Source organism: Microtus oregoni, unplaced genomic scaffold, assembly GCF_018167655.1.
Source record: "Microtus oregoni isolate MIOR12 unplaced genomic scaffold, Mior012 000069F_ref0000032, whole genome shotgun sequence".
In the NCBI taxonomy this organism is placed as follows: domain Eukaryota; kingdom Metazoa; phylum Chordata; class Mammalia; order Rodentia; family Cricetidae; genus Microtus; species Microtus oregoni.
Window position 1 is genome coordinate 7,314,128 of NW_024543976.1, and position 27,751 is coordinate 7,341,878.

At 42.8% G+C, this 27,751-nt stretch overlaps 1 protein-coding gene across 1 annotated transcript in view; it reads right to left on the reverse strand.

Moving 5' to 3' along the window:
* The window catches only part of LOC121440668 (coiled-coil domain-containing protein 192-like), a 196,126-nt gene that overhangs the window by 157,581 nt on the left and 10,794 nt on the right, over positions 1–27,751 (reverse strand). Inside the window, 1 exon segment of the mRNA XM_041641464.1 lies at positions 8,535–8,642. Coding sequence (XP_041497398.1) covers positions 8,535–8,642 — 108 coding nt within the window.

Sequence of the window (27,751 nt, forward strand, 5' to 3'; positions counted from 1 at the left end):
GAAATGAAAGTGAGGTATGTTAAGAGTTGACTCTGACAGCAGAGGGTGTTAAATTGGGGGTTTTAACCTGAAGAGAAACACGAGGTAAGTGGTGAAAGGTTTTAGTCCAGCTGTAGTATTGGTGAAGCCACTAATCAAGGACCATTATGGGTAAGTCAGGAGTTTCTGCTACACAAGGTGGCCTGAAAAGGGTATTGATGGTAAAACAGAAGGAGGATAGATCCAAAAACCATATGGGAGGCATGTGAACCAGTGATCTTCCAGGCTTGACATGGCCACCTGCTCCCTTCAGCTGTCAGTGGCGAGGATTACCCACAGGTGACCTAAACAAGGTTGGGACCATTCACTGTCTTTCACGCTGGAGGAGGGGCTCCATTCCTTCTACAAGACTGATGGACAGTTAACAGTCTTTTCCTGGCGGAGGGACTTACGAGGCCTCCTTTTATTTATAAAACCTGACAACCCAGCTATTAATCTTCATTCTGGTACTGACTTGTTAGGTAGAAATTGGACAATTTACGGGCAAAAATTCAAGTTCCTAAAGAGGTGGGATTTCTTGCTCTTCGATTCACAACCACCTCCAAGTTACCTATGCTTCTGTAAGGAACCCCTCACTCATTGGTTCACCACGGTACACTGGATGGAATTGTTTCTTTGAGTCTTTTGTTGGTGCCCTGTTTGAGATGAGGAAGGGTTTGCTCACGTCTCCTGAGGAAAAGGTCATTCAGAGAATTTGACTGGACGTGTAGGGTGAGGAAGCAGAACGGAGAGATGACAGAGTCTTCTCATTTCAGTCATGAGGTATCTAGTAGCACTTACCACTAGGGGATGTGGAACAAGGACAGGTCTGTGGTGGGAAGCTGATATACTAGAGAGGTGGCTCTTGAGTTGACTCTGGTAGCCTTGGTGAAGCTGTTTAGCAGGTGTCATGTTTAAGGACAAGAAGAAGATCTGGGACAATGAAGACTTGGACAGTCTCAGCTGCGTGTATCCTGAAGCCAGGTCACCAAGCAAAAGTGGAGAAGAACAGGCAAAAGGCTTGGAAGTCCATTGAGATTCTTGCATTAGCAAAATGGCATATAGCTGTGTAGGACTCTAGACAAGTGCATGAGCTATTCATGGGGATTCTTAGAAGAATGCTAGCTCACAGGTTCAATAAATATATAAATTTATCCCTGAAAGAATAAATAAGTAAATAAAATCATGGACCTAAATGTTACAGTTTAGGTATGATTTGGCCCTGACTGAGCCATGTGCTGGGAGCTCAGACCCCAAAGTGGGTGCTGAGAAATGAGACTGTTCAGGGGTGGGGTCTGGTAGTATAAAGTTGGGGTTTGGGAGCCACATCTCCTGATGGGATAGCATTAACCCTGCCTCACACGAGCGCTTGGGTCCTGCAGAAAAGGAGAATTCCTACCAGAATGTTGTGATAAGCAGACAAAGCATTTGCTCAGAAACCCTCTAGTGTACACGTCACTCACTGCTCTTCCCTGAGTTCTTGCTGTTGTGATAGCATCCACCATGAGTCTCACCAGGGCTAACAGATGTTGATACCAAGCTTCTGATCACCTGAAACTAGGAACCAAATAATCCTTTCTGCATGCAAAGCTCCTCCCCCCCAGTATTTTATTATAGCAGAATAAGATATACACTTCCTATTTTACTTGAAAACACTAAAAAACAGTATAAAGAAAATGCAGATGAAGCCCGTACCAATGACACCCCATCTTATCAACTGATGTGGGATTCCCCTCTGTATGCTATGGATATGTTTCATTACCATTGGTTAATAAAGAAGTTGCTTTGGTCTATGGCAGGGCAGAATATAGGTAGGTGGGAAAACTAAACTGAATGCAAATGAGGAAGAAGGCAGAGTCAGGCAGACACCATGTAACTGCCCAAGAAGCAATTGGTAACAAACCATGAGCCTCGTGGTAAAAATATAAAGTAATAGAAATGGGTTAATTTAAGGTGTAAGAGTTAATTAATGAGACGCCTGAGCTAATAGGCCCAACAGTGTTATAATTAATATAGTTTTGTGTGATTATTTGGGTCTGGGTGGCCAGGAAACGCAAGCATAGGCTCTGTTTACAATCCACAAAGCCACGACTCTTATGGGCACAAGGCCTTTTGCTTTCCCTTGTATAGGAAAATCGCATTAATTAGCACCCAGTCAGCTATTTAAAACTGACCTCAGTTTGATCTTGACATTTACAAGCAAAAGGAAGTCTTCAGTTATGTAACAAGCTAGCAGTCCACTCAGCCAGCCTGCAACAATAACAGAAGCCAGTCTGTCGGTGTGCCTTATTCCATTTAAAACAAAACAAAAAAAAATCTCTTCAGGGACTTGAATTTTTGCCCAGACATTGTCCAAATTCATACCCAACAACCCAGTCACAGAGTGAAGATTAATACCCACCTAGAAAGGAGGGGTCTGGGTTTTGTAATTAAAGAGGGAGCTCTGGTTCTAAAATCAATCAGGACTTTGATTAGCCCAGACTGACCCAACGAGGCTCCATATAACGAGACTTCCTAGTGGCGAAGGAACCCATTCCAAATTAAACTGGCTGCGTGTGCCTTTGTGACATTAAAAGTAGACTTCAAACTAGATCAGAAAACAGAAACTCATTCATAGAACCTCCTGCCTTTCTACTGGCACAGGGAGCATGACTTCTGAGCACTTCCAGAATGAATACTCCTACCATGCTGGCATGGCTTATTTCAAATAAGCTTGCATCAGGGGATCTGCTGTTGTATCTGAACAGTAAAGATGAACTTGGACTATTTTATCTGGGAGTAATCCAGCATGCATCAAGATATTTTTAGCCATCCAATACACATCTCACTGTCTAAAACTCTGCTAGATATCAACCTTCCTTCTATCCCTGAAAGAAAATATAAATCCAACATTGAGGTATAAGGTGAGGAAAAAGGATAGGACGTTATTAAGAGGCTTTGATGTGAAATGCTTAAGTACTTCTTGGCTATTAGTCAAACATGACATGCCTAATCCTTTGGGTTTCTGTTTCTTTATTGTCCAAGCTAAATAACAACATACAAATGCCTGGAGAACCAAGAATAATAATTAGTCAAGTCGATGAAACTCTCCAGAGAGAGTAAACTGTGGGATCCTCCCTGTTCTCCTGCTATCTATTTCCTTCCACTCACAGCCTACACTTGAGCTCCTTTCCCTTGTTTATTGCACACTCCTGTCAAAGGTGTCCTGAAAGAAATGTCCCATCTGCTGTGCTTCGGAAGCCTCACACTGAAGACAAAACCTGAGGCCCCCAACAATGGTCTAAGACGTTAACTTGGCTGTAGCTCTCATTGTTCACACTCTATCATAAGAATAACACACACACACACACACACACACACACACACACAGAGAGAGAGAGAGAGAGAGAGAGAGAGAGAGAGAGAGAGAGACGACAGACATAAACACACAGAGAGAAACAGATACACAGAAAGAGAGACAGACAGACAGACACCAAGACAGCAGAAACACACACAGAGTGAGAAAGAACTACGCTCTCCATTTTCTCAAGGGCAGGAGACTCCTGGTTAATCTCAGCATGTAGGCTTCCCAGGCAGAATTAAGACCCAGCACTGCCCCCTCAGGTTTCTTTAGTGTGGCCCAGCAAATTCCCAAGAGCAGGGGAAGCTCTGTGCTTCAGCGCCTCCCTGCCTGTCTTCTTTGAGTGAGAGAATTTGCCAGTGTGTTCAAAGCGGTGTTTCCACTTTTCAGCAAAGTGCTCAGTAAACATCTGTGAAGTTGAGTGCTATGCAGAAGAGCAGCAAACAGGAAACCCAAAGTGAGTAAGCATGCACACTAGCTAACTAAATTTGTCTGATTTAACTTTAGCATCTTTCAAAGCCATTAGAGCCCATATTGGAATCTTGCAAAAAAATAAAATCAGGGTGAGATCACGGGAAGAAGGAATAAAGAGGCAGCAGGGGAGACACTGGACCTTTTTGCCTTTACCATTTTGCCTCCTCAGGTTACTTTCAACTTTCTTATTCAGTCTAAGAAAACACTGTACTAAGATTGCAGTGAATCTGTGCCTACCTCTTCGCTGTCACACAACACCAACAAGTTGGGTATTCTAGAGTTCAGTTCGTGTCACTCTCTCTCTGCTGGCTGGAGACACAGCGCTCTGTTTTGCTGACATTTCCTCTGAACACTGGCATACAGAGTTCCCAGGACAATATTTTTTCTGGTTATATTCCCTAGGCTTTTCTATGCTTAAGAGACATCCAGTGGCTAACGTGTCTTTGCAGGGCAGTTACTATGTCAGGTATGTGCGCCCAACAGCAAACAGAAAGCTTCACTTGTCTTAGTCTGAGCTGCCGTAGCATAACTCAGCATATCATGTCCCAAATGTTCCTATTCTGTGAACTATCATACTACGTTTCAAATGTGTCTATGCTGTGAGCTATCATATCCCAAATGTGTCTCTGTAGCTATCACAGCGTGTCCCAAAGAGTCTCCACTGTGAGCTATCAGCATGTCCCAAATGTGTCCCCACTGTGAGCTATTGTAGTATATCCTAAACATGACTTTTCTGTGAACTACTATAGCATATCCCAAATATGCCCCAAGAGCATAAATATCTTCTCAGAACAATTTGATGACTAAGACTTCCAGGGAGCAGCACCTGCGTCAAGTCACATAGGTAGCGCCCAAGGGTCAGCATTTAGAGTTCAGGAATTAATCAATACATCTAGGACAACTAGTGATTTTATCAGTGGTGTCAAGATGAGCGAGTGATAAGAGTCCACTCATCAACAAGAGGTGCTGGGAACGCCGCGTCTCTATCCAGAAAAGCACAGAGTCCACCAGGACAAAACTCTGCATATGCACCAGTGCGGTCGACGGGTCAAATACGGAGGCGGAGAGTGCTAATATTCATTTTCCCTTTCTTAATGAAAGAATCCCAGCGATTATGGCGGAGATAATGTATCCAGCTAATCACTTGTGTTTCTCGTCTCTAATGCAAATACAAGCATGATGGATGCCGGATGATTAACAGATGTCTCAAGAACAACCAACCCTGCCTTGCAGTTGCTTCTTCTCCCAGAGCTGCCTGACATGTGGACAGATAGCACAGTTGCAGGGCCTCTTGGTCCTGGAGGACCTGACACCACATTTGTGAATTCAAAGAGAAGATCTCAGGCCTCCAGGCACCTACCGCCACGCTTATTTCACGTGAGGAAAAGCCAACATCCACCTTATCCGGGTTGTCTCTTTGTGTGCTCAAACTGAATCCAAAGCAACAGCGTCAATCCACACAGCTGCAGAGCGCAAGACAACACTGAAGAAAATCCTTTTGAGTTCTGGGTTAGCAGCTGCCTTGAAACTAGATGGGGTCTGGATAGAAATGTAAATGACTAAGGCCTGCACCATATCTAGCAAATCAGAAACCCTGGAGGAAGGGCCTGCCAATCTGGCCTCCAAGTTAGAAACCCCAGCTAAGGAATCAAGAGAAATTCTTCTTATTCAGTGCAGGGTAGAGAACCATCTCAGTGTCATTGGACTGTGTTTACATACTCAAGAACTGGGAGGGTTATTTTCGGCAAAAGGACCTTAGCATCAAGCTCTGGAGGGCAACCAGCAGCCTTGGCAATAGCCCGTGATGGCGTTTTGTTTGTTTGTTTTGTTTTGTTTTTCTTTTCTTTTTGTGGTGGGGTGGGCTTCTGGTCCCCCTTTGGCCAGCAATTCAAGAGAACTGATGTGCACATGAATTCTCAGAGACTACAGCAGCACACACAAGACCTACACAGGTTCAAGTCAGATGGGGCTCATCATTGAATGGGAGATAGATACAGGATCCCACCACCAACCAAGAAACTACTTGCAATCGATACCATCTGGAAAAAGAAAGAGAGTTTTTTCCAATGGGAAAATGAGTTTCTTTAATGGAGCATCACTGGGTATATCAACCACACTCCAGGGCAGACCCCACGCCCAACAGAACACTAACTCTGTGGTATTCTGTGTGTGTGGAAGAGTAAAGATTGTTTTGTTTTGATATTTTTTTGTCTTATTGATTTTTATTGGTCTTGATTTCAGTTTTTCCTTGCTTTATGGAAGCCATTGTAGGCCCCTGACTGTGTCTTGTCTATGCCTCATCTCTACTGGACAGAAGCAATAACTGGGAAAAGTTGAGCCATCCGCTTGCCGCTTGCCTTCCTCTGAGCTAACTGCCGCGTGGGATCATGACTGTTCTTCCACAGCCAATGTGTATGGCACACTTAATTACCGTAACTCCCATGTTTCAAGTTACAGTACCTAAAAGCCACCCCAAACTAATTCCAACTTCAACTAGGTCATTACTAAATTCAGCTAACTACAGCTCTTTCTTTTTTCAAAGATAAAGTTAGAGCAGAAAGCCAAAAATCTCAGATTAAACCCTTTGAGAGCCGTGTTTATATTTGATCGATCTGTTTCAACAGCAGTGGCAGAGGCAGCCAGATGCAATAAAAATGTTCAACTTAATTAAAAATGTAATATTGCAAATCCCTGTACTGTGTTTTACACATCATTCTTTCCTTTCCTCACAGTGTTGCCAGACTCCAGCTAAGTCTACTTTGTCATACAAGTCTAAAATGTCAAGAGCTATGTTAGGACAGCAACAGTTAATGCTGCCCTGCATCTCACCCGGAGTCCTAAGAGGACCCATTTCCCCTCACTACCTGTCCACTGATTCTATTTTCTGTGAGCTACTTCGGAACCAGGAACACATTTCTTCTCCAAGCAGCTCACTAGCCTCTTACTGAATAGGAAAAAAGAATTTAGATGAAATCATGTCCATTTTAGCTTCCATTTAATTTTCTAGATGCTGAAAAACTACAGCTAATTATTTGGTGTTGTATCAAGGGAATGTTTCAGTTGCCAGCTCAAGCATTAGGAGTCATTTTTGTCCAATAAAAATACTTTATAAAACACATTTTATTCATCAATCAAATCTCACTTATTTTAATAATAAAAAAGCAGAGATGAGTGTGTTGAGACACACTTTTAATCCCAGGATTCAGGAGACTGAGACAGAAGGATTACCATGAACTTGAGGTCAGCCTTGGATAAATTGTGAGTTTGAGGCCACTTGGACTATACAGCAGCAACTTGTCTCGGAGAGTACAGGGAGCTGGTCATAGAAAGCAAATGATTGTAAAATACACATACATCTTAGTGCAGGGAATTCTTCATTAGTTACTCATTCAAAACTTCTCTGGAATCCTGGTCTTCCTTGGGGAGGAGTTAGAAATAGTCTTTCATGCCCGTCATTACTATGTATATAATTCATAACTTTGCTGTTGTTTGAGGTTTGTTTTAGGGAAACAGCAGTTGACAAGGCGTGGATCTGTGATGGACACTTTCCCTAAAGAGCACCACAGTTCCACTCCTGACTGACCAAAGTCCTGTAAGAACCGTAGCTTCGACCACATTGAGTCACTGCTCCCTGAGCAGCCCCTACGTTTGCTTTGAAGGATGAGAAGAAATGACACACACGCTCCCTTCCTACAAGCCCCTGGAAACATTCCAGTAAGACTCAGATGTGTAAGTACCTGTGTTAACCTAGAAGCCTCATGAAATAACGTCTCCCCAAGACTATTGAAATCCATCAAGCCATGAGAATTAATACAGATTTCCAACCTCCAGGGTCCCCTGTCCTTTTCTCTCCAGTCACTTGTGCCAAGTGGGGAGACCCAGCTCTGGGAAGATTTGCACTCTAAGTTCACGACAACAAACATTACATTGTTTATTTATTTGTTTGTTTGTTTTCAAAATGTGATATATTAGGAAATGGTACCTGCTCTGAACTGAGAATTTATGATAGCCACATCCACTGTCCCTAAAATCAAGGCCTGCCATATACAGGGAACACCTGCTCTACAATGTCCAGTCAACATAAGCTAAACACCACGTATGACCTGCTTTGCTTAATTCTACAAAACCCAAGAGGGAAGCCATTATCTGAAGACCTCTCTCTAGAGCAAATTTTCCTAGAACGATTCAAGAAAAATGTGTGGTTCTGCTAGGTTTTCATTCACCTCTGAGTTTATCTATTTATAATGTGAATATCCATTACTTATTCAGGAAAACCACTTACTTAAGAAAGGCCCACCCAACTCCCAGAGGGGCTTGCAGTGAGTGAAAAACCAAATAAAGCACAAAAGTGCAGAAAATGAAAAGGCTTTAGAGGCTGAAAAAGCTCTCTACAAATTAAAGGACGTATTGTTAGACTAAAACAAAGGAGATATGTGTGTGTGTGTGTGTGTGTGTGTGTGGTGTCTGTGTGTGTGCGTGCGTGTCTGTGTGTGTGCACGTGTCTGTGTGTGACTGCATTTGTATGTATGTATTTGCCTGTGTGTGTATGTATGTGTGTAGATGTATATATGTATGTGTGTGTGTGTGTATGTGTGTGTGTGTATGCACTTGTGTTGGGTCAATGGGACAGAGGCTAAAGCATTTAACTTGCTGTCCAGCAGCCCAAGCAGCAGATCTTTCCAGTCCCCATGACAGGTATTACCTGTTCCAATAGAGCATTAGCCTTCTCTTCTGCTTCCTTCAGGCAAGTCTCCAAGTGTTCCAGTTGTTCCAAGGTAAACGCCGCCTGTCTATTGACTGGTAAGTCTTCCTTCAAAACAAGAAGCAAGAAGCAAGGTTTTTGTTTTGTTTTGTTTTTGTTTTTGGTAGGAATAATTTCCTGAGAATGTTTTAAACAATTTTCTGAACTAAGGACAAGTTTTGTTTGTAGACGCACACCAATCCTTTCTTATTACTAACAAAGTACAGATTGTTATCAGCAACAACTCATTCTAAAGGGAAGGCAAAAAAATAAGGAACAAGGAACAACTTCAGAGCGTGGGAATAAAACTGCCCGTGGTAGAATTTGGTTCATTTGCAACTTTCGTTCTCCAAGAGGTTGGGATCAAAGTTTCACATCTGATAGGAAGTGTCACCTAAATACTGTGTATTGTCACATCTGATGGGAAGCACCACCTACATGCTGTGTGTTGAACACTCATCTTTCGGGAAGGTCATTTGAACTCAGGGATATGCATGCCCTTTGATTTTTGCCTGTCTGTTCCAAGAGGCACGAGCAAGGGCTATCACGGTTGAGAATGAGCTCTCTCTTCCCACACACAGCCTAGCTAATAAGATTCAAACCAGCAGATACAAACCTTTCCAAAATCACTCCAAAGTTTCTACCAGCTATGAGATGAGTAGAGAGTTGGTATAGAATCAGTTATAGCCCGGACACCAAGCCTTGAGAAATGTCCTAACCATTTTCTAGCTAATGCGGCAACGCTATTCACAGGTCAATTTGAAAACTTAGAACAGAAAGCACAATGGGAGCAAGCACTCTGACCTCTCAGGGTCTGTGTTGTTTTCCTTGCTGATGCTCTGGCTGCACAGCTGTTTCGGATCAAGCTTACAAAGGGTAAACTGTGGTCCTATACACTCTAAAGATAGCTGCTTTGTTTTTCCCCGCGGGTTGATGACGCCATTGGTTTAACATGTGTGCATTTCCTGGTAATACTATAGTGCCATCTGGTGGCAAATGGAACCAGTCATTTAAGACAAAACCACCCTGTTTGGATATAGAGTCTTGAGGCTCTGCCGCTGGCCTAGTGAAATCAAGGGACCACCATAGGGTACAAGGACAAGGAAATGTTTCCAGGATACAACAGCTCTGTCTTCTAGACTAAAGTCTGCTGTGCACAGCTGCATAGCTCTCTCCAACATTTGCCTGTAGGGGGGACCATCTTAGGCTAGCACAGTTATAGTGTAGGCCATCTGAGTCACCAGGCCCTCTTACACCAGGGTGATTCCGTTATTTTCAAGAGTGGGTTCATGAATGGTCAAAATACAGAGAAGAACTGATTGTGTAGGGCCTAGTCCTAGTGGATGCATTTTACTATATCCCCACCTATGTCTCAGGAAAGAAACTCAGGGAGATGGGGGGGGGGGGGGAGAGGAGAGGAGAGGAGAGGAGAGAGAGAGGGAGGGACGGGACGGGGAGGGAGGGGGGAGGGAGGGAGTTTAAGAGTTAGAGGGTTGATATTGTGTCTTCTATAAATGACAGGGAAGCTGTTGAAATTGCAACAATGTGGTTGCCTAAGTAAGACCCGAAACAATGACAGCACCAACGGACATGTCAGAGTAAATGAGGGATTCTCCAAAGCTTCTTTCTACAGAAGAACTGCAGCAACTAATGCCTGCTGTGATGAAAATCAGTCTTCAAGGACAAGACCCCTGAAAGGTTCTCCACTCTCAGGAGATCAGCCCTAAGCACATAGGAGCAATATCAAGTGATCTCCAGTTGGATGTGTTTATAAATGTATGTACATATATAATGTAACAATGATTTTTTGTTTGTTTTTTGAGGCACGGTTTCCTACAGCTTTGAAGCCTGTCCTGGAACTCATTCTGAAGACCAGGCTGGCCTTGAACTCACAGAGATCCACCTGCCTCTGACTCCCCAGTGCTGGGATTAAAGGTGTGTGCCACTACCACCCGCCTAACAATGATATATTTTTTTTAATGGGTTCAGATTCTCTCAAAAAAAGCAGCTTCAAAACCAAGCTTCTTGGATATTTATACCCAGAGATAAACACAAGCCGTCTAGCATTTTAGGCAGAAAGGGAAAATCATCAAGAGGTCCGATGATCACACAACACTGTGGGAAACCCTGCTCTAGATTTCTGTCATCAAGAACCCTTTTGTCTAAAGTTTGATCTCAGGAGAAAAATTTTAAAATTTGTGTCAAGATCAGTGAGTCCATTTCTTTGTCCTTTTTCTCCAGGCATTCCAAACTTCTCCAACAACAAATGCAGCCACACGGGTAAGAGAGAAGCTCCACAAAGTCAAAACTAAGCAGAATCAAGTGTTATTAAAGATTCAATAACAGAGGGCTTTCATATAAACAATTTTAGGAATTCATCGTGTATTCCAGAGTTCAGCACAGCCTCAGCGAACCATAAAATACAGTTTGTCTCCTCGTCTGCACCCAGGCCCGAGCTTCCCTTCTAAACTTCCTGAAGCATCCCAAGTGTCCCCCTCACTGTCTTACAAGAAAAAGCTTATACAATGGCAAGCTCTTCTCAAAAAGAAGCAACGCCATTAGTGAAATAAAAAACAAAAATCAAGTTAAGAATAGGCAAAACATGAAGTTATGAGATTTGACTGGAGGGGCACTCTTGAGTTTCAGAAGCCCTGCAAAGGTAAGATGCAGTTAGTCACTGTTCATTTCGTAGGTTAGGAAGGCAGAAAAGCAGAAATGGGCTTAAGTTACGAGGATAATACCTTGTAAACACTATACATCTGAACTGCTCATAAAACCAACAGGTGAATGGTACTAATTATCAATCTATTTCATGAAAACAAAAGACTGACAAAAATGCAGTAAAGGGGGACATTTAGACCATGCTAGTAGAAATGGGAATTAGCCCAGACACTGTGAAAGTCAGCATGGAGGGTCCTCAAAACAAAATTAGAACTATCACATCATCCAGCTTGGGTATATACCCAGAGTCCAAGTCAGCATACCGCAGAGAGACCTGCATATCCATGTTCATTGCAATGATGGTCATAACACCCACGCTACAAAATCAGCTTAGACGTCATCAATGAACGAGCTACTAAAGAAAATGTGGCATATATACACAGTGGAGCTTTATTTTCCCATAAAGGAGAATGAAATTATGCCATCGATAGAAAATTAATGGAATAGAAGATCATTTTGTTATGTCACATAAGGCCTTCTCAAAGTGTGACACATTTTCTCTCATGTGTGGAGGAAGGAGGGGAGACTTGAAAGTAAAGGGGACATTAGGGCTGTGAAGGGGGAAAGGAGGAATAAGAAAAGGTAACAGGACGAATGTGATCAAAGCATGTTATAAATAAGCATGGGAATGACAATTAAAAAGGAGATGACTGTATGACACCACACTACAAAACTGCAAGTTATAACACTGTGTTTACATAAGACGGTGCGGTTTCCTAATGGAGAAGTTCCAACAACTCAATAGTTCCTATTTCTAATTTTAGGTCTTAAATATCTCTACATAAATGCCATGTCACTCTAAACACATATAGTTATGCCTAAACTAAAATACTGGTAAATAATTTTCATCATCAAACATGTTCTTTGATTACAGTAAGGTGCCAAGCAATTACACAAGTAAGTGTGTATTTGGATTGATAAGTTTAATGGAACAAACATACAGAAACTGCGTAGAGACTTGGTTTTGGTTGTAGAAGTTTCTCACTTGAGTTTAGAGGAAAATCTATATTTCTCTCCCTGTCTGTCCTTGTTTTCTCTAATCTATCTGGGTACTTTCTATTCTCTCACTAGTTCTTACTGACTTTATTTCTGTGTCCTCAGATGACTTTAACTCTTCTGTGTCATCCATCAAACTTCTTCAAACCTTGAGAGCTGGTTCAAGGTCCCAATGGACACAACTTGAGGTTTTTCTACTCCTAGCCTGGCTGTGTGTGCAGAGGTCACATAGGACTTTGCTGAGCCCTTAACCGAAGCCAAATAAATAACTGTTGATTGAACAGAGGCTCAGCGGCTCAAAGAAGGCTGTACCAGAGCAAGCTGTCCTTCACGCTGAGTGTTGACAATGGCTTCTTTTAGCAATACTTTCCACGTATGCTGCCTCTGACTCTAACAGAGTTCACGGCCCCAGGAAGTTCTGCTTGCCAGGGTCAGGGGTGAGAGGAGGTAGCAGAGGGCAAGATTACAGCCTTGGGGGTTAGGTGATGGTGGGGCTGTTAGAAAGAAAAAGCTCTAATCAAGTAAAATAGGCAAGCACTTCAACAGATGACACCTTCAATAAATATTAATAATTTCATTAAACCAACTTAAAGGAATAGTTTGGCACTCTCTCCTCCACTGCTCAGGGTCCTAGCTGGGGTCTTCCCCTTGGACTCCTGGGAACCCCTCCAGAGCCAAGCCTCTTGCCAACCCCAAAATGGCTCCCTCAATTAAGATATCTCCTTCCCTGCTCTCATATCCATCCTTCCTCCATCTCAACCATCCTTGTAATCAGACTGATGACAATCTTGAATATCACCATAGAACCCTTGTCGGACGACAGATGGAGGAAGAGACAGAGACCCACATCGGAGCACTGAACTGAGCTCCAAAGGTCCAGTTGAAGAGCAGAAGGAGGGAAAATATGAGCAAGGAAATCAGGACCACGAGGGGTTGGTCCACCCACTGAGACAGTGTGCCTGAGCTAATAATGGGAGCTCACCAGCTCCAACTGGATTGGGAATGAACGAGCCTGGGATCAAACTGGACCCTCTAAATGTGGTTGACAGTTGTCACAGACTGAGGGGCCAATGACATGGCACTGGGATTTGTCTCTACTGCATGTACTGACTTTTTGGGATCCTATTCTATTTGGACGCATACCATGCTCAGCCTGATGTAGTGGGGAGGGTTTTGGACTTCCCAGAGGGCAGGGTGCCTTGCCCTCTCTTAGGACTGGAGGGGAGAGGGTGTAGGGGGGGAGCAGGAGGGAAGTAGGAGGAGGGAAGGAAGTGGGAATTTTGATAGGTGTTATTTTTAAAGTAATAAAAAATAAAATAAAAATAAAGAAAAAAGAACACTTTGGTATTAAAACTTGATTTAAAAGAAAAACATTAAAAAAGAATTCTCACCAGTACATTTTGTGCTATTACAAGAGCGGTGGAAAATTCTGTCAGGTATGGGATTAAGCTGTCTAGTGCAGCCAACACATGCATGCGCATTCCTTGAAAAGAAAGTGGTCATAGAGTCCACCTCCGTAGAGAAGCATTCTGACATAGGTCAGTTTTAGAGACAGTATCCCTAAGATCTGAGACATCTAACAGGCCAGGAGCCCAGCAGGGCTCCTGCTTAGAGGTACAGCCACTTCCTTCCATATTAGAAACTCTTTTCAGCCAAGTTTGCAGGGCTTGAGCCTCCAGTCTGGCATCTCATCTCTTCATTGATAACATCGGTTCTTTTTCTCTCTACCTGGTAGACACCCTGGGCTTCTATGTCTTCACCGATCTGCCATCTGCTCAGATTCCTGCAGGCTCAGTATACCCTGGTGACATCGCCTTCCTGATTTGCCCCTCTTTCTGAGCCCTGTATTACACTTATCAATCATTCTTTCACTCTCATTTTTCATGATCAGGATTCCCTCACAGTGGAAATTTCATCACTGTCTCCCGTGAAACACTGTTCATCTGTTGGGGTTGCCTTATAACCACCCAATAAGATATTAAAGTTCAAACCCAGAGGGAACACAACTGGAGGCTGCATGAAGCTTCATCAACATGACTGAGCATGAGGTGCTGGGGTGGGCTAGGGAGCAGCTAGGAGGGCACTGCCTAGCGGGCGCTCTTCTCATCTGGGAGGTCCTGTCCTCTCTCTGGATTGTGTCACTTGACTTGTCTGTGCCTGAATCTCCATCCTTCAACTAAGCAAGTATGTCCTAGCAGTTGGCTGTTCCAAAGGAGGAACTGGGGAAAACGAATTGAAGGAACTGTTTAAAGGTGTGGACATTGCTCAAGAGAGGGCGAGAGGGCGGGAGGCAAGGGTGAGACGTGCTGGCAGCCTTAGGCTAAACAGTACCTGTAAAGGGCAGTTAGGGAAGGAAGTGGTGAGCACAGGTGAATCTAGACAGGAGCTGGAGGTAAGGAATACAGCCTCTGCTCAGTTTGGAGACAGTGGCACAGAGAGCCTGACCTCTGACCTCACGTCTTTTTTTCTATTTTCCTGTTTCCCCACCTGGTAAGGAGCCTAAGGACGAGAGAACCTGAAGGATAGGTGCAGAGCCAATGCCTCTCCTGGAAAAGAGTAAAGGGAAGGAAGCAGGGAAAGGGGACAGGGGTGGGAAGCGCTAGATAAAAAGGGAAGACTAAGTCAGGTCAGAATGAATTGAATTCCACTCCTGCTTCTGAGGCCAGCCTGGGGTCTGGACCTGTGACTGCAACATCAACTGTCAACAACAAAAAGGGCAGGAGCAAAGACTTTGCTCAGGAAGCCTTAGCTCTTCAGGATAGAGGAGGCTCTTTGACTCAGATCATAATCTTTCTTTCTTCTCTCTCTCCCCCATGCTGCTTCACGAACATTGTCTTTCATCTTTAACAAAATTAAGATCCGATATGCAGGAATTGCTACATGTTGGTGGCTTTCTTGGTGGGGGGAGGATGAAAATTTGCAACCCTGAGAGAACTCACCCTAATTATTTTGAGGTAAACACTCTCACTGCTTGATGAAACATGCATGTGGCCCCCTCCCCACATTTATCTGATGGGTATAGACCATGAAATGAATGCTTTGGTTGGTAGCTTTCCCAGAATTATGGCCTCTCAAGCTCCTGGACCAGTTCCAAGTGGATCTTACCATCCACCAAGTCATCTGTCTGACAGAGAGTGTGGGATGCTTGGTTTCTCATAAACCAAACCAAACCCATTTCTAAAGATTAATTAGCCTTGCGTTCTGTACCAGGTTTGACTGTGGTTCTAGTCTACAGCATCACCAACAGAGGAGAGTGATGTCATAAGGGAATTGTGGACTCATGTTTCAATTTAAAAGAAGATTGTTACCATGGAAGATGGCGTCATTTGGAAGCCTCATTAGTAACTTTTAAATAATGACTGTCTCAGAGTGTCTATTGCTGCAATGAAACACCATGACCAACAAGCAAGTTGGAAAGGAAAGGGTTAACTTGGCTTACACTTCAGCATTACTGTTTATCAGGGAGGGAAGTCAGGACAGGAATTCAAACAGGGCAGGAGCTGTTGTAGAGGCCATGCAGGGGTGTTTCTTACTGGCTTGCTTCCCATGCTCAGCCTGCTTTGTTATAGAACCCAGAATCATCAGTCCAAGGATGGCACCACCCACCTGGACTGGTTCCTCCCCCCCCCCCCCCCAGTGCTCACTAATTGAGAACATGCCTTCCAGTTGGATCTCATGTAGGCATTTTCTCAGCTGAGGCTCCCCTCGTCAACTTGACACACAAGTACAACACTATTAAGCCACAACTGTTCCATTCTTATTCATCCCCAAGATTTTAAATCACTTTAAAGGTACCACAGCCTTTACAAATTCAAACACATTAAAATTCCAGTTCCTTAAAAACAAAAATAAAGCCAATCTCTAAAAATCCAAAGTCTTAGCCAGGTGGTGGTGGCTCACACCTTTATTCCCAGCACTCAGGAGGCAGAGGCAGGTGAATCTTTGTGAGTTCGAGGCCAGCCTGGTCTACAAGAGCTAGTTCCAGTACAGGCTCCAAAACTACATAAAAACCCATTCTCAAAAAAACAAACAAAATCCAAAGTCTTTAATAAAATCCAGGTCTCTCCACTGTGGGCTCCAGTAAAATACTTTCTTTAAGAGGAAACAATCAGGGCACAGTCACGATCAAACCAAAGCAAAACAAAATTCCAGCCGTCCAATGTCTGGGATCCTCTCACCATCTTCTGGGTCCTCCAAAGGGCTTGGATCACTTCTCCTGCTCTGCTCTCCTCGGCATACACAGCTCATCTTCTAGACTCCAGCTGGCTCCACTCCGCCACTGCTGTTGATCATGGTGGTCACCCCATGGTGCTGGCATCTCCAAAATGCTGGGTTCTTCTGCTGTAACTGGGCTGTGCTTTCACCAAAAGCCTCTCATAGGCTCTTTTCATGGTGCCAAGCCTCAACTTCTTTCTATGACCTGGGCCTTCAACTTCCACTGAAGCTGCGTCTTCACCAATGGCCTCTCCTGACCTCTCACAGTGCCAAGCTTCAGCTGCTCTCCATGACCCCTTCATGCCTTCAGAACCAGTACTACCTGCATGATTCCTACACATTCTCAAGTCCAGCTGCCAGCATGAGGGGCAACCTTGGTCACCTCTGGAACACAGCTTCTCTGTGCTCTGGGGAAGCACTTCTCAGAAGATTTCACCTCAGTGATGCTGGTCTCTTCTTAATCACCACCAATTTCTTAGCTCCAGCTGAGCAGCATCCAGTGTCCCAGTAAAACAAATTTTTGCTTTAGTAGATATGATACTTGTCATGCACAGCTGATTCTTCAGCCTCAGCTGACCAGAACCACAGACTCTTAATTCAAAATAACAAATGGCACTGATAGACTCTCTAAACTTCCCTCTGAAACTTCCCAAGCCAGGAATCCATCTTCTGCACTGCTCTCAATGTTCTTATCCCCCAAGTGCCCATGGAGCACCCCACAGAGCTCTTAATGCTCGCTGGCTTTTCTAGCCCAAAGTCCTTCCACAGTCTCCCAAAGACATGGTCAGGTCGGTCACAGCAACATCCCCACTACACTGGTACCAATTTGTCTTAGGGTTTCTATTGCTGCAACAAAACACCATTACCAAAATCAAGTTAAGGAGAAAAGGGTCAGCACCACTGAAGGAATTCAGGACAGGAACTCAGCCCTGGCAGAAACCTGGAGGCAGGAGCTGATGCAGAGGCCATGGAACGGTGCTGCTTACTGGCTTGCTTCACATGGCTTGCTCAGCCTGCTTTTTTATAAAACCCAGAACCATCAGCCCAGGGATGGTACCACCCACTGTGGACTGGACCCTCCCCCGCTGAGGAATGGGGAAAACTGAGAAAATGCCTTCCATTTGGATCTCATGGTGGTATTTCCTCAGCTGAGGCTCCTTCATCTCTGATAACTCTAGCTTGTGTCAAGTTGGCGCACAAAACCAGCCAGTACAATGGCCTACACCAAGTTCTTGGTATGCTCATTCTTATTTCAATTCTGCTCAAAAACAAATTTAGTTTAGATTACATATTGAGCGGTTGGGAAATTGCCAAGTCAGGCATGGTTGATACTCACAACGAACTTGTACTTTGGAAGTTCTGTCCAAACATAAATTCTGGGCTTTGGTTGTACATAAAAATAAGAAAAAGTTAGTAGTTACTTGAACACTTTTATGTTGATTCATAATATATCATTCTGTACCTTTGGGCTATTTTTTTCTTCTCTTTGATTAAGACTTGGTTTTCCCAGGGAAGAGCACACCAATTGGTTATCCAATACTAAATCACCCACCTTGGAAACGTACATACAAGTAACACCATACGGACTGAGCAGGGGTTCTGTGTAGGAACATACTTGAATACGCAGACACATACATACACACAGTAACAACTAACGAAAGACGAGACTATGAATTTGAAGGCGATCAGTGAGAGTACTATAGGAAAATTTTAAGAGGAGAAAGAGAAGGGAGAAATATAGTCGTAAGCTCAAAAACTTTTTGAAAAGTTATAAAAATTTAAATCAGTAAGCGGCCACCCTAACCTGTTCCTGTTTGCTCTCAAATAACGTTGACCTCAAACAAAAGCAGGAGGGATTGTATAAAGTCCCTACCTCCCATGCTTTACGTTGCTACAAACAGGGTCTGGCCGCAAGGACACCTGGATTCACACTGCGTTTCATTAGGTCTATCTCAAGGTTACATCTGTGGTCTAACACAGTACTCTGCCATTTTGATGTAGGACACTGACAAACTTCTTTAAGTGTTTGATGAACCTCAAGGTTCCACCCACTTGAATCACATGTATGCCCACTTTTGCATATACTTTTAGGATGAGTTCCATTACAGTGTCAGAGCTAATTGTAAATCCTTTGTTCGAAAGGAATATTATATTTTATATGCTTTGAATTTTTATGTAAAACAAACACAGTTCTGGACAAACATATCAATATGATTTGGGTAATATAATCATAAATTATGCAGGTGAGTAAACAAGCAATCTTTTCTTCTGCAGGAAATGGTCCACACGCAAAAGAAGAAAATAATTTTCTCTTTCTGCTCAGTAAACAGCACACCTTCCAAACCACGCTTGGTTTTTAAAACGAAAACTGGCCAATCACCCATGTCAACCTTATTGCCCACAGACTGAAGACTTTCCTAGTGAGGCTGTGTTCTCTTCACAATGAGGCGAGGAATGAAACAGAGCAAAATATACTGCTACTGAAAACTTCATTTATTTAAAATATAAAGGACACAGAGACAAGTAGGTAGCTATTAAATGAGTGTGGAGTTTCTACTTCCGAGGCAGGGTTTCTCTATGTAGCCCTGGCTGTCCTGGAACTCACTGCTTAGACCAGGCTAGCCTCGAACTCTCAGATTCACCTCCCTCTGCCTCCCAAGTGCTGGGATTAAAGGTGTGTGCCATCACCTCCTGACTCTGGAGTTTTGACTTTATATGATGAGAAATTTCAGGGTACTTGCGACAGTGACAGTTTTGATTAACACTGGTGAGCTAGTCAATTCAAAGCTAATCCCAGTGATAACATCTGTACGTATTTAACAAAATTCAGGAAGAAAATGAAAGCAGACCTCTAACACCAGCCCACAAAACATGAGAAGTCTGTTTTAAAATAAATTCAACTGTCCTATACCTACTTCAAAAGACGGCTGTCAGAATCGAGAGAGAAAAAGAAGATGCAACCCGATAAAAACTACACAAGATTAAAAGGAAAAAAACTCAAATATTTTTGGGGTCAAGGGGATTTGATTTCTCTAATTAAAATTATCCAAAACACATCATTCGCCTTGAATGGTTAAGATATTTGGGAGACGGAATCTTTTTCACACATCACACAAAAGCTTACATTTTGAGTACATGGGCATATTAACCAGCAATTCATTCCCCTACTAAATGTCACTGTTTGAGGAAATAGACATGACTATAGAAAGGACAGTCGTCAGGTCACTGTGCAGGTGAGGTCATACAACTGTGTGCCCAAGATGTCTGTAATTTTCCAGTTGGTTTTGTTGTATAAATTATCACTATATTCTGTATACTGACAGTGTTCAGAGGGTGACAAATGATTTTCTGCCAATGGTGTTTAGATTATAAATATATAAACATTTTTAAAATGTTCAAGAAAGTGAACTGCACTGATAACAATGTCCATACTCCAACGATGCTGTTCCCCAAATCCAGCAAGGAAATCCTTAGTTGAACTTGGTGAATAATGAGAAAGTTTTTTTCCCCCAAGCCTGGCATCTGAACAGACTCTCTCTCTCCTTTTCAAAACCGAGATCAGAAGGAGAAATGGGTTATGCACCCTTTTGTATCAGATAAAAGCTCAGCAACAATTTCCATAGAGCATTCCAGGCTGATAAGGCAGGCAGAGGACAGGCACAAAAGCTCATTTTTTTTTTTTGCTGTAAATTTCCACTTCTATCAAAGTCTCCCAGTCCACTACTTCTAAGAGGCAGGCAGAAGAATACTAACAGGAAATACAGCTCACACAAATGTAGCTTCTGGTGAGCCTCAGTTTCCTCGCTTGAGGAATGAAGCTCTAGCATCCCTTCACCTTCAGCCCAGGGCGGCCATCCCCCATACTGCTTGACCACTTTTTGTCTCCCCATGTATTTGGAGAGTTTCTCATCTGACTAATTCTAGGTCTCTGAAGGAGAAGCTAAGGTCTCTCAAGTTTCCTTTGCAGCAAGGTTTAGCAGGGTGACACTGATCCACGCTGTCAGACACATCCTCTTGAGACTCCGGTGGGGCCGGGTTGTTGAGAAAAGATGGCAAGCAGATTAGAAGATGGTCAGCGAGGCAGGGGCAGGCTGCTTCCAGAGGTGGCAGCGACATCAACATTGGGGGTATATTCTATACTCAGGCAAAGTGACAAGCAATGCTGGGGCCCTGCCTAGAGGCAGAAGTCCCAGGCTTGTCATGAGACTGCAGAGTCATGGACACAATTCCCAGGCTGGATTTTCTGACTTTCCTGACGAACCTTCAGAACACCGGATGATCTTCAATAACCCATTTCCTCTTGATTATAAGCAAAAAGGAGCCTGTTGTTATAGAGGATAAATGTGACTGGTGTGAGGTCTTTGAAATAAGTGTCACTCATTTGTGTGACTTCACATCACTGATTGTTTTGAACTCCCATTTCTCATCTGTGAAAACAGAGGCAATACCTCCAGGCCAGGACTTCCATGGTGACCCACAGTGGTAAGCAAGATGGCAACCATTAATAATGAAAGCTCTGAAGCTGGCGTTTCTGGGACGTAGCTTCTGGAGTTCACAGCTTCAGCAGAAGCTAGGGGATGGTTATAAGGACACAAGGCTTGCAGAATGTGGTGATTATGGTACCATGGACCTGTGTGATCTGACCTTCCCCAGACAGCACAAGCAAAGCACCACGAATGAGCAAATGTTTAGAACTGCAGCTGGGGGGGGGGGGTGTTGGGTAGGACCTGATGTACACACAGCCTGTCTCTTCTCCCGTCACCCAGTAGCCTCAACCCATTTCTTCATTGATTGATTGATTGACATGTTCTCTGGGCCAACTAAGGAAATGGGGGAGGTAGAGAGAAGAGACTGAACAGTGGGCCTGGGCCAAAGAATCAGGTTTTCAGGAAATTGTGCAGAGACAACTTGGGGTAAGCGATCCTGAGAGATGGAAATGTGTGCTCAAGGAAGACAGGAAGAAATATTAAAGAAGCTTTCGCACCACCCCCTTCGCTGTTTAATGCCTATGACCCCAGCTTTCATGTGTCAAAGAGTTCAATGGACCCAATTAGAACATTGTTTCTTTTCTGAACAGTTACATTTGTAAAAATTGATACTTCATGACTTGGCAGTATCACAAAGAACAAAGCTTCAATATATTTGTTTAGAAAAATTAAACAAACTTAATTCTGTCTTGCAGGGTTTTTTGTTTTTGTTTTACATCAGGCTCTTTGGTTCCTTTTAAAATTTTAAGACAAAGTTGGAATCTTAGTGGCCTTACTTTTCCTGTGTTGGAAACATTTCTCTGGTGATTCTGTCAATTATTTTATATCATTGTTAATTATTTCCAGCCATATTTTAAAAAATAAAAGGAAGAATTTCCACCCAGCGCTCTGGAATGCACAGGGGCAGGTGGATGCAGGTAGGACAGACCTGAATAGGGCGATATCATAGGGGGAGGGAACATGGCTGTGGTGGCTGAAGAAGTGGATGGACCTGCGAAAGCTGCCCTGCAATCTAAGTCAGTTTTTAGACGCACATAAAGGATGAAGAGGAGTAAGCCTAGGGTGGATGTGAGGGTCTTGGTGTCATGTTTGGCAGACTGATGTCTTCTGTGGTCATGAATTTATTATGAAAAGGATAGTGGACAATAACCACTGGGAACAATAAAAGTGACCCTGAGGAGGCCAGGTCAGTTTACTGAGAACAAAACCAAGGTCACTTTAGATCCCTCTGTGTGTGTGCTAGCCCAAAACTGCCTGTGTTTTCCCAGCACACTGAAGAAGAGCTCTACCCGATTCCTGCTATCTATCCCAACTGCTGCTGAAATTGCCTTCGAACTGTTGAGGGCTCCCAATTCCCAATATAAGACAAACTGTAGCAAACTGTTTCTTTTCCAGCACTTCAGACTTCAAGCTCAGTCAGACGTTTTTCAGAAGCAGAGTGTAGCCTGTATGAAGTTGAGCTGTGATGTGAATTGCAGAGCAGATTATCTTCTATGCAACATCAACAAATGAAGGGCATTTCACAAGTTGAAAAAAAAAAATAAATGGTCATGCCAAATTGTCTGGGTTTTGCTACATCCTTTGGATGTGATTTTTAAAATTGTAAGTGATGCAGCAACTACTGAACTGCAAGCAAAAATGAACACAGTCTACAGGGAAAGACAAGCAGAAATATTTCTGTGCTTTTCGTGTTTCTAAAGAATTAGTTTGGGGCTGGAGAAACACTTGCTGTTCCTGCAGAGAACTGGTATTTAGTCACAAGCACCACATGGTGGCTCACAACCACCCAAAACTCCACTTTAGGGGAACTAATCCTCTTCTGCCTCCGCAGGCACCGAACACACAGGTGGTGCACATATACACACAGATGCAAACCACCCATACACATGAAATAAAATAGAACTAAAGTTGTTTTTTTTTAAAAAAAGCACCAGTTCTGATCCTACAGCCACTAAATTGCATTACTAAAGTTGTGTAAATAATTACATGAAAAACATGTTGATAATGTAGCAAAAACATGTGTTCTTATAAGGCAAGGAATAAGAGTTGAAATTTCTTAATGTGTTTTTGATAAACTATGGTATTATTTAAGTGTTTAAGTACACCTTCTGTATTGTTTATTCCTACAGTTTAAGAATTCTATTTAAAAGCAATTTTGGAAGATTACCAGGTGAAATTTTTAAGAAAGTAACTTTTTGAACTATAGCCAGATGCTCAACAAGTAAACGATATGACTTTTAAAATATACCAGGAAGAAAACAGAAATGTAAATGATAGAGAAGTCTAGACAGGCAGTTCATAGAGATGGGTTTCAAACCATCTTCATCTTCAGCTCCTCTCTACTGTCAACAGTGTGTGGCATCTCCCGGAAGGCATTAACAGGGAGCCACCACCCTATTGATCTGCTTCAGATTCTGTTGAAGTCAGTTCAGTTTTTTTATAAAAAAAAAATCCAGAACTTTCCCAAAAGTTGTGCACAAAAGAAGAACGCTGACCCAGAGGAAACATCTCCAAAGTTTTAGAAAAACCAGAAGATGCATGTAGAAGCGGAGGTCACCTGACACCAGCCACCATTTCCCGAAAGATGCCCTGACCAACGCAGCTCTCCAATTCTTGAAACTGCTTGTTTCTTTTTTCTTTTTTTTCTTTTCTTCTTCTTCTTCTTCTTTTTTTTTGTTTTTTGTTTTTTGTTTTCTGAGATGTGTTTTAAGTAGAAAATATTCTCCAGGTTCTGGCAACTTAGTCCATCACACAAGAATGCATGTATCTTGTTAATATTTTTTTTTATTGATTATGTGTCGAAGTGAAGGGAATTTGGCTATATTAGGCTAAATAAAATGAATCATGTATTGAAACTAAACTTTTAAGAAATTGGTTAACAGGAAATTTAAACTAGAAGAGTTTGAATTTCGTGAACAGCTTACAGTTTGTTTCTCTTGGATGGTGGTAAGCTTAGAAAACAATGCCAAGAGTGGAATTACCTATATACATAGAATAGACATCGAGTCTCCAGATCACAGTTCTCTATGGATGTTCTCAACTCATGAATCCAAACAAAAGCAATAAAGAAAGACACTCTCACACAGAGTAAGTGATGTCACATGCTGTTTGGGGACAAGAATGTAGACTTTTCTGTTTTGTCAAGAGGGTGTGTAACAGAGTTTCCCCATCTTTGATAATGAATGGACGCCAAAATTTTCACTTGACACAGAGATGTTCTAAGTTTAAATTTTACTTTATCAAAGTATCTATTTTTTCCCCTAGATTCCCCTGGAAATGACTGAATAACAAGGAAGAGGAGAAGGAGGAGGAGGAAGAAGAAAAAGAAGGAGGAGGAGGAGGATTGATGTGATTTAGGTAGACTGATGGTGGCGTCACAGCTCTCTGGATAAAGAACTTAAGTGGTTTGAAAACCTGCATGCATTCCACAGTTTGCTTTCTTCATTTGCTCTGAATCACAAACCAGTTCTACCACTTGGACCTTTGAGATCTCAGGACACATGGCACTTTAACAAGGAAAATTACTGTGGATAACTTTCTTTCTACAGTCTTTTTTAACAGGAAAGGACAGCCAGAACACCCGTGGAAGTCAACCCACTCTCCACAGAAGAGGAGACCCACTGGGGTTCAGGTCATGGTCCACAGGGACCTACTGCAAGATGATTGATTATAAGTAGTTCTGGCCCCTACAGGAAGAAGGCTGTTACAGAGTCACAGCATTTGAGGCAAGTAAAAGTAACCAAGCAACAAAGAGCAAACAGGACTTAATTCCATTAATGTTTTAATCCCAAAAATGTTTTCGGATCACATTTAATTTAAAAATGCCTTACAGTTTAATTTCCCTTTGTATGAAGTTATGACTCAATAAAAATTTTCTTTTTTTTTTTTTTCTAACTGAAGAGAATGAAGGATGCAGGTACGGAATGACATACTCAGAAGAATAATTCAGGAATTTATCAAGTGTATTTAGTTTATAAGGCCTAGAACAAAGTCCCAGAGGCTAAAAATGAACTAACAATTTCCCACAGCATGGTGGAAGTTGACAATGGGAGTCTAGACTCTTAGAGGTCAGTACCATGAGGATGGGAGAGGCAGAAAGAGAGCACACTCTTGGTATCATTTCTCTGTGGATCCCCTGGAGCTGAAGGTACAAGGAACCACCTCACCTGGGTGCTGGGAACCCAACCCGATCCTCTGCAAGAGCAGCAATTGCACCTAAGCATTATGCCATCTCTCTAGCCCTGTATATAAAAACTTCAGATTTAAAGATATTATGTTGCAATACATAGCACAAATAATGTTTCTGTCACTTATTTTGAATATTTCTAACTGCTCCATAAATAGATTGAAGGAGTGGAAGGTGATGAGGGAATTTCCAGAAACTAACTTATCTTGTCATCATATGTGTTTATTCGTGCACAGCTTTGAGAAGTCAGCTCTTTGAAGCCACCAACTAGACAACCTTGGAGAATCCTTTGGTTTCTTTAGCCCTCACTGAGTAGAGATAACGGCTCACTAATCAGAATTATTAAAGATGCTTTAAATTAGCCAATTTTCTCTGTTAGCCGATTGAACATAAACACCTCAGCTCTCATTGAGAGGTCTTGGCTCTTATCACCAGCAGCTAGTTTCAATTTAACTAACTTATTAAGATAAATTAGGCCGATGCGCTCCCATCCGCCTGCAGAGGCTGAGGGCGACCCTGTCTATGACTTCCCTTGAAGTCTCTTATCCTTAACCGTCTACCTCAGGGCTCCCCAGCTCTCTCACAACCTCTCATCAAGATTGCAGCGCTCCTCACCAAAGGCCACTCGTCCCCTTCGGGAGGGCAGGGTTGGATAACATCCTAATGCTTCTACTTGGGGAGGATTGGCTCTCTTGAGAAAATCTTTGCCAACTTTCAATTTTCTTCAGCAACAGAAGTGTGTTCTCAAATCAGGTTGACTGATTCTGCCGTCCTCAGAGACACTTCCCCTTACTCCACCTGCTTCAGAAGAGGAGCAAGTTAGATGTGGAGTTGGGTCTTATCTAAAGCATTAACACAGAGGGACCCTGAGTCTCCCAGAAGCAACTTCTCTCCTGCTTCTGTCCGTACAACTGTCTCAACACTGCCGCTTTCACAGAAAATAACACCTCTGCACTTCGCAACACTAGTGTCCTTCACCCCCAAATAATACCAGTTATTTAGAACGTTTTGTCATTTGAAGGAAGCAAATGATGGAAAAATATGGCCTGGGCACCTGACGGAACCACTTCGCAGACAATCCACTGCTGCCGTTTGTAAAGGTCCTTTGCTCCACTGAACCCTCCTGGGGGAACTCTGAAAAACATTCTGTGTGCAAACAATCTGTTCCAAAGACACATGTTTTCTAAATTTCTTTGCTTGTTGACATTTAAAAAAAATGAAAACATATTTGCATGAAGACAGAACCTTCTGGTTCTTATACATTTACTCTACCAAAGAAATAAACAATGAAATAGGTCATCTCCAAAGGCCTAGGAAGGAGCATTTCCTTTCCAGTTCTTTGTCCGCCTTCATTTTAAACTCTTTTTCACAACCATGATTCCCAAATTAAACAGAACTGATTATTAAGATGAGATGATAATGCTTTCCATTTTCTTTTCTTCCTTCCTTCTTTCCTTTGCCTCTCAACAGTATTTCTTTTCTCAGGTTGAATTCTGGTCCTAAAAATCTATCTTGGTTTTGAGTTGAAGTTCCTGTCCATCTAAACATGGCTGAAATGTCTCTCAGGCTCTTCACGTGATTTCAGGTCTTCACCCTGTGATGTAGTTTTGGACCACGTGATTTCATTCTCCAGCCCAGTGGCAGAAGCAATGCTGACTGCTGGATGAAGCACTTCTCGTGGACAATCTGTCCCCTCTTTTCTGTGGCTCAGCTGAATCATCGGCCCAGGGGGCCTTTAGCGCTCTTCTGAACCCCTCTGTCCAGGACTTTGGATGGGTTTTGTGGTGAGGAAATACCATTACTTAGATAAACAAAATACTAAAACATCAATCATTTGCAATAGATAACTTTCAAAACTTTAATCTTAAATTAAATGAAAACAAACTGGCATTTCAATCTTGCTTCATAGTAACTCAAAGATGAAGCTACCAATTCGAAAGATACCGTCATGCTTGCTTTTCTACGCACTACTGAATTCAAAATTGCTGTATAGTGCATTCTGTGCAGAATCCAGGTTAGAGAATCTAGTCCCAGTGAACTGAGACGAGTGTGGGGGCAGAGCTGTAGCTAGGGATAGGAGAGAACGTTGTGAACCAGCTGCTTCCAGATGACAAGAGCTCAGTGGGCAAGCCACTATGCAGAAGACGGAACAATGACTGGAAACTAACTAACATCCTACTTCCAGGATCTGGGGAAGAAATAACACTTGTCTACTCCAATTGTCTCTCGCAATATAAGTTGGGTTTTATGTGCTGTTTGTTGATTTTAAAGAATTCTTTGAAAGTTTTCCTTGTATCTATTTATTGCACACAGTTGCATATTATGTAGGAGTACTGTTCTACATGGATACAGCATCCATGTCAAGCATTCCCCACCATGCTTCTTAACCCTCTGCCTGCTTGCTTTTCTGTTGCTGTGAGCAGAAGCCACCTGGCTGTCATGTCCCAACCATAGTCTCTCGGTGAAGGATGCCAGGAAATGAGTATGTGCAAGCAGGAACCTAGGAGGAAGAACTCAAGCACAGACATGGAGGAACACTGTTTACTCGTTTCCTTGGCTACCCCTCTAGGATA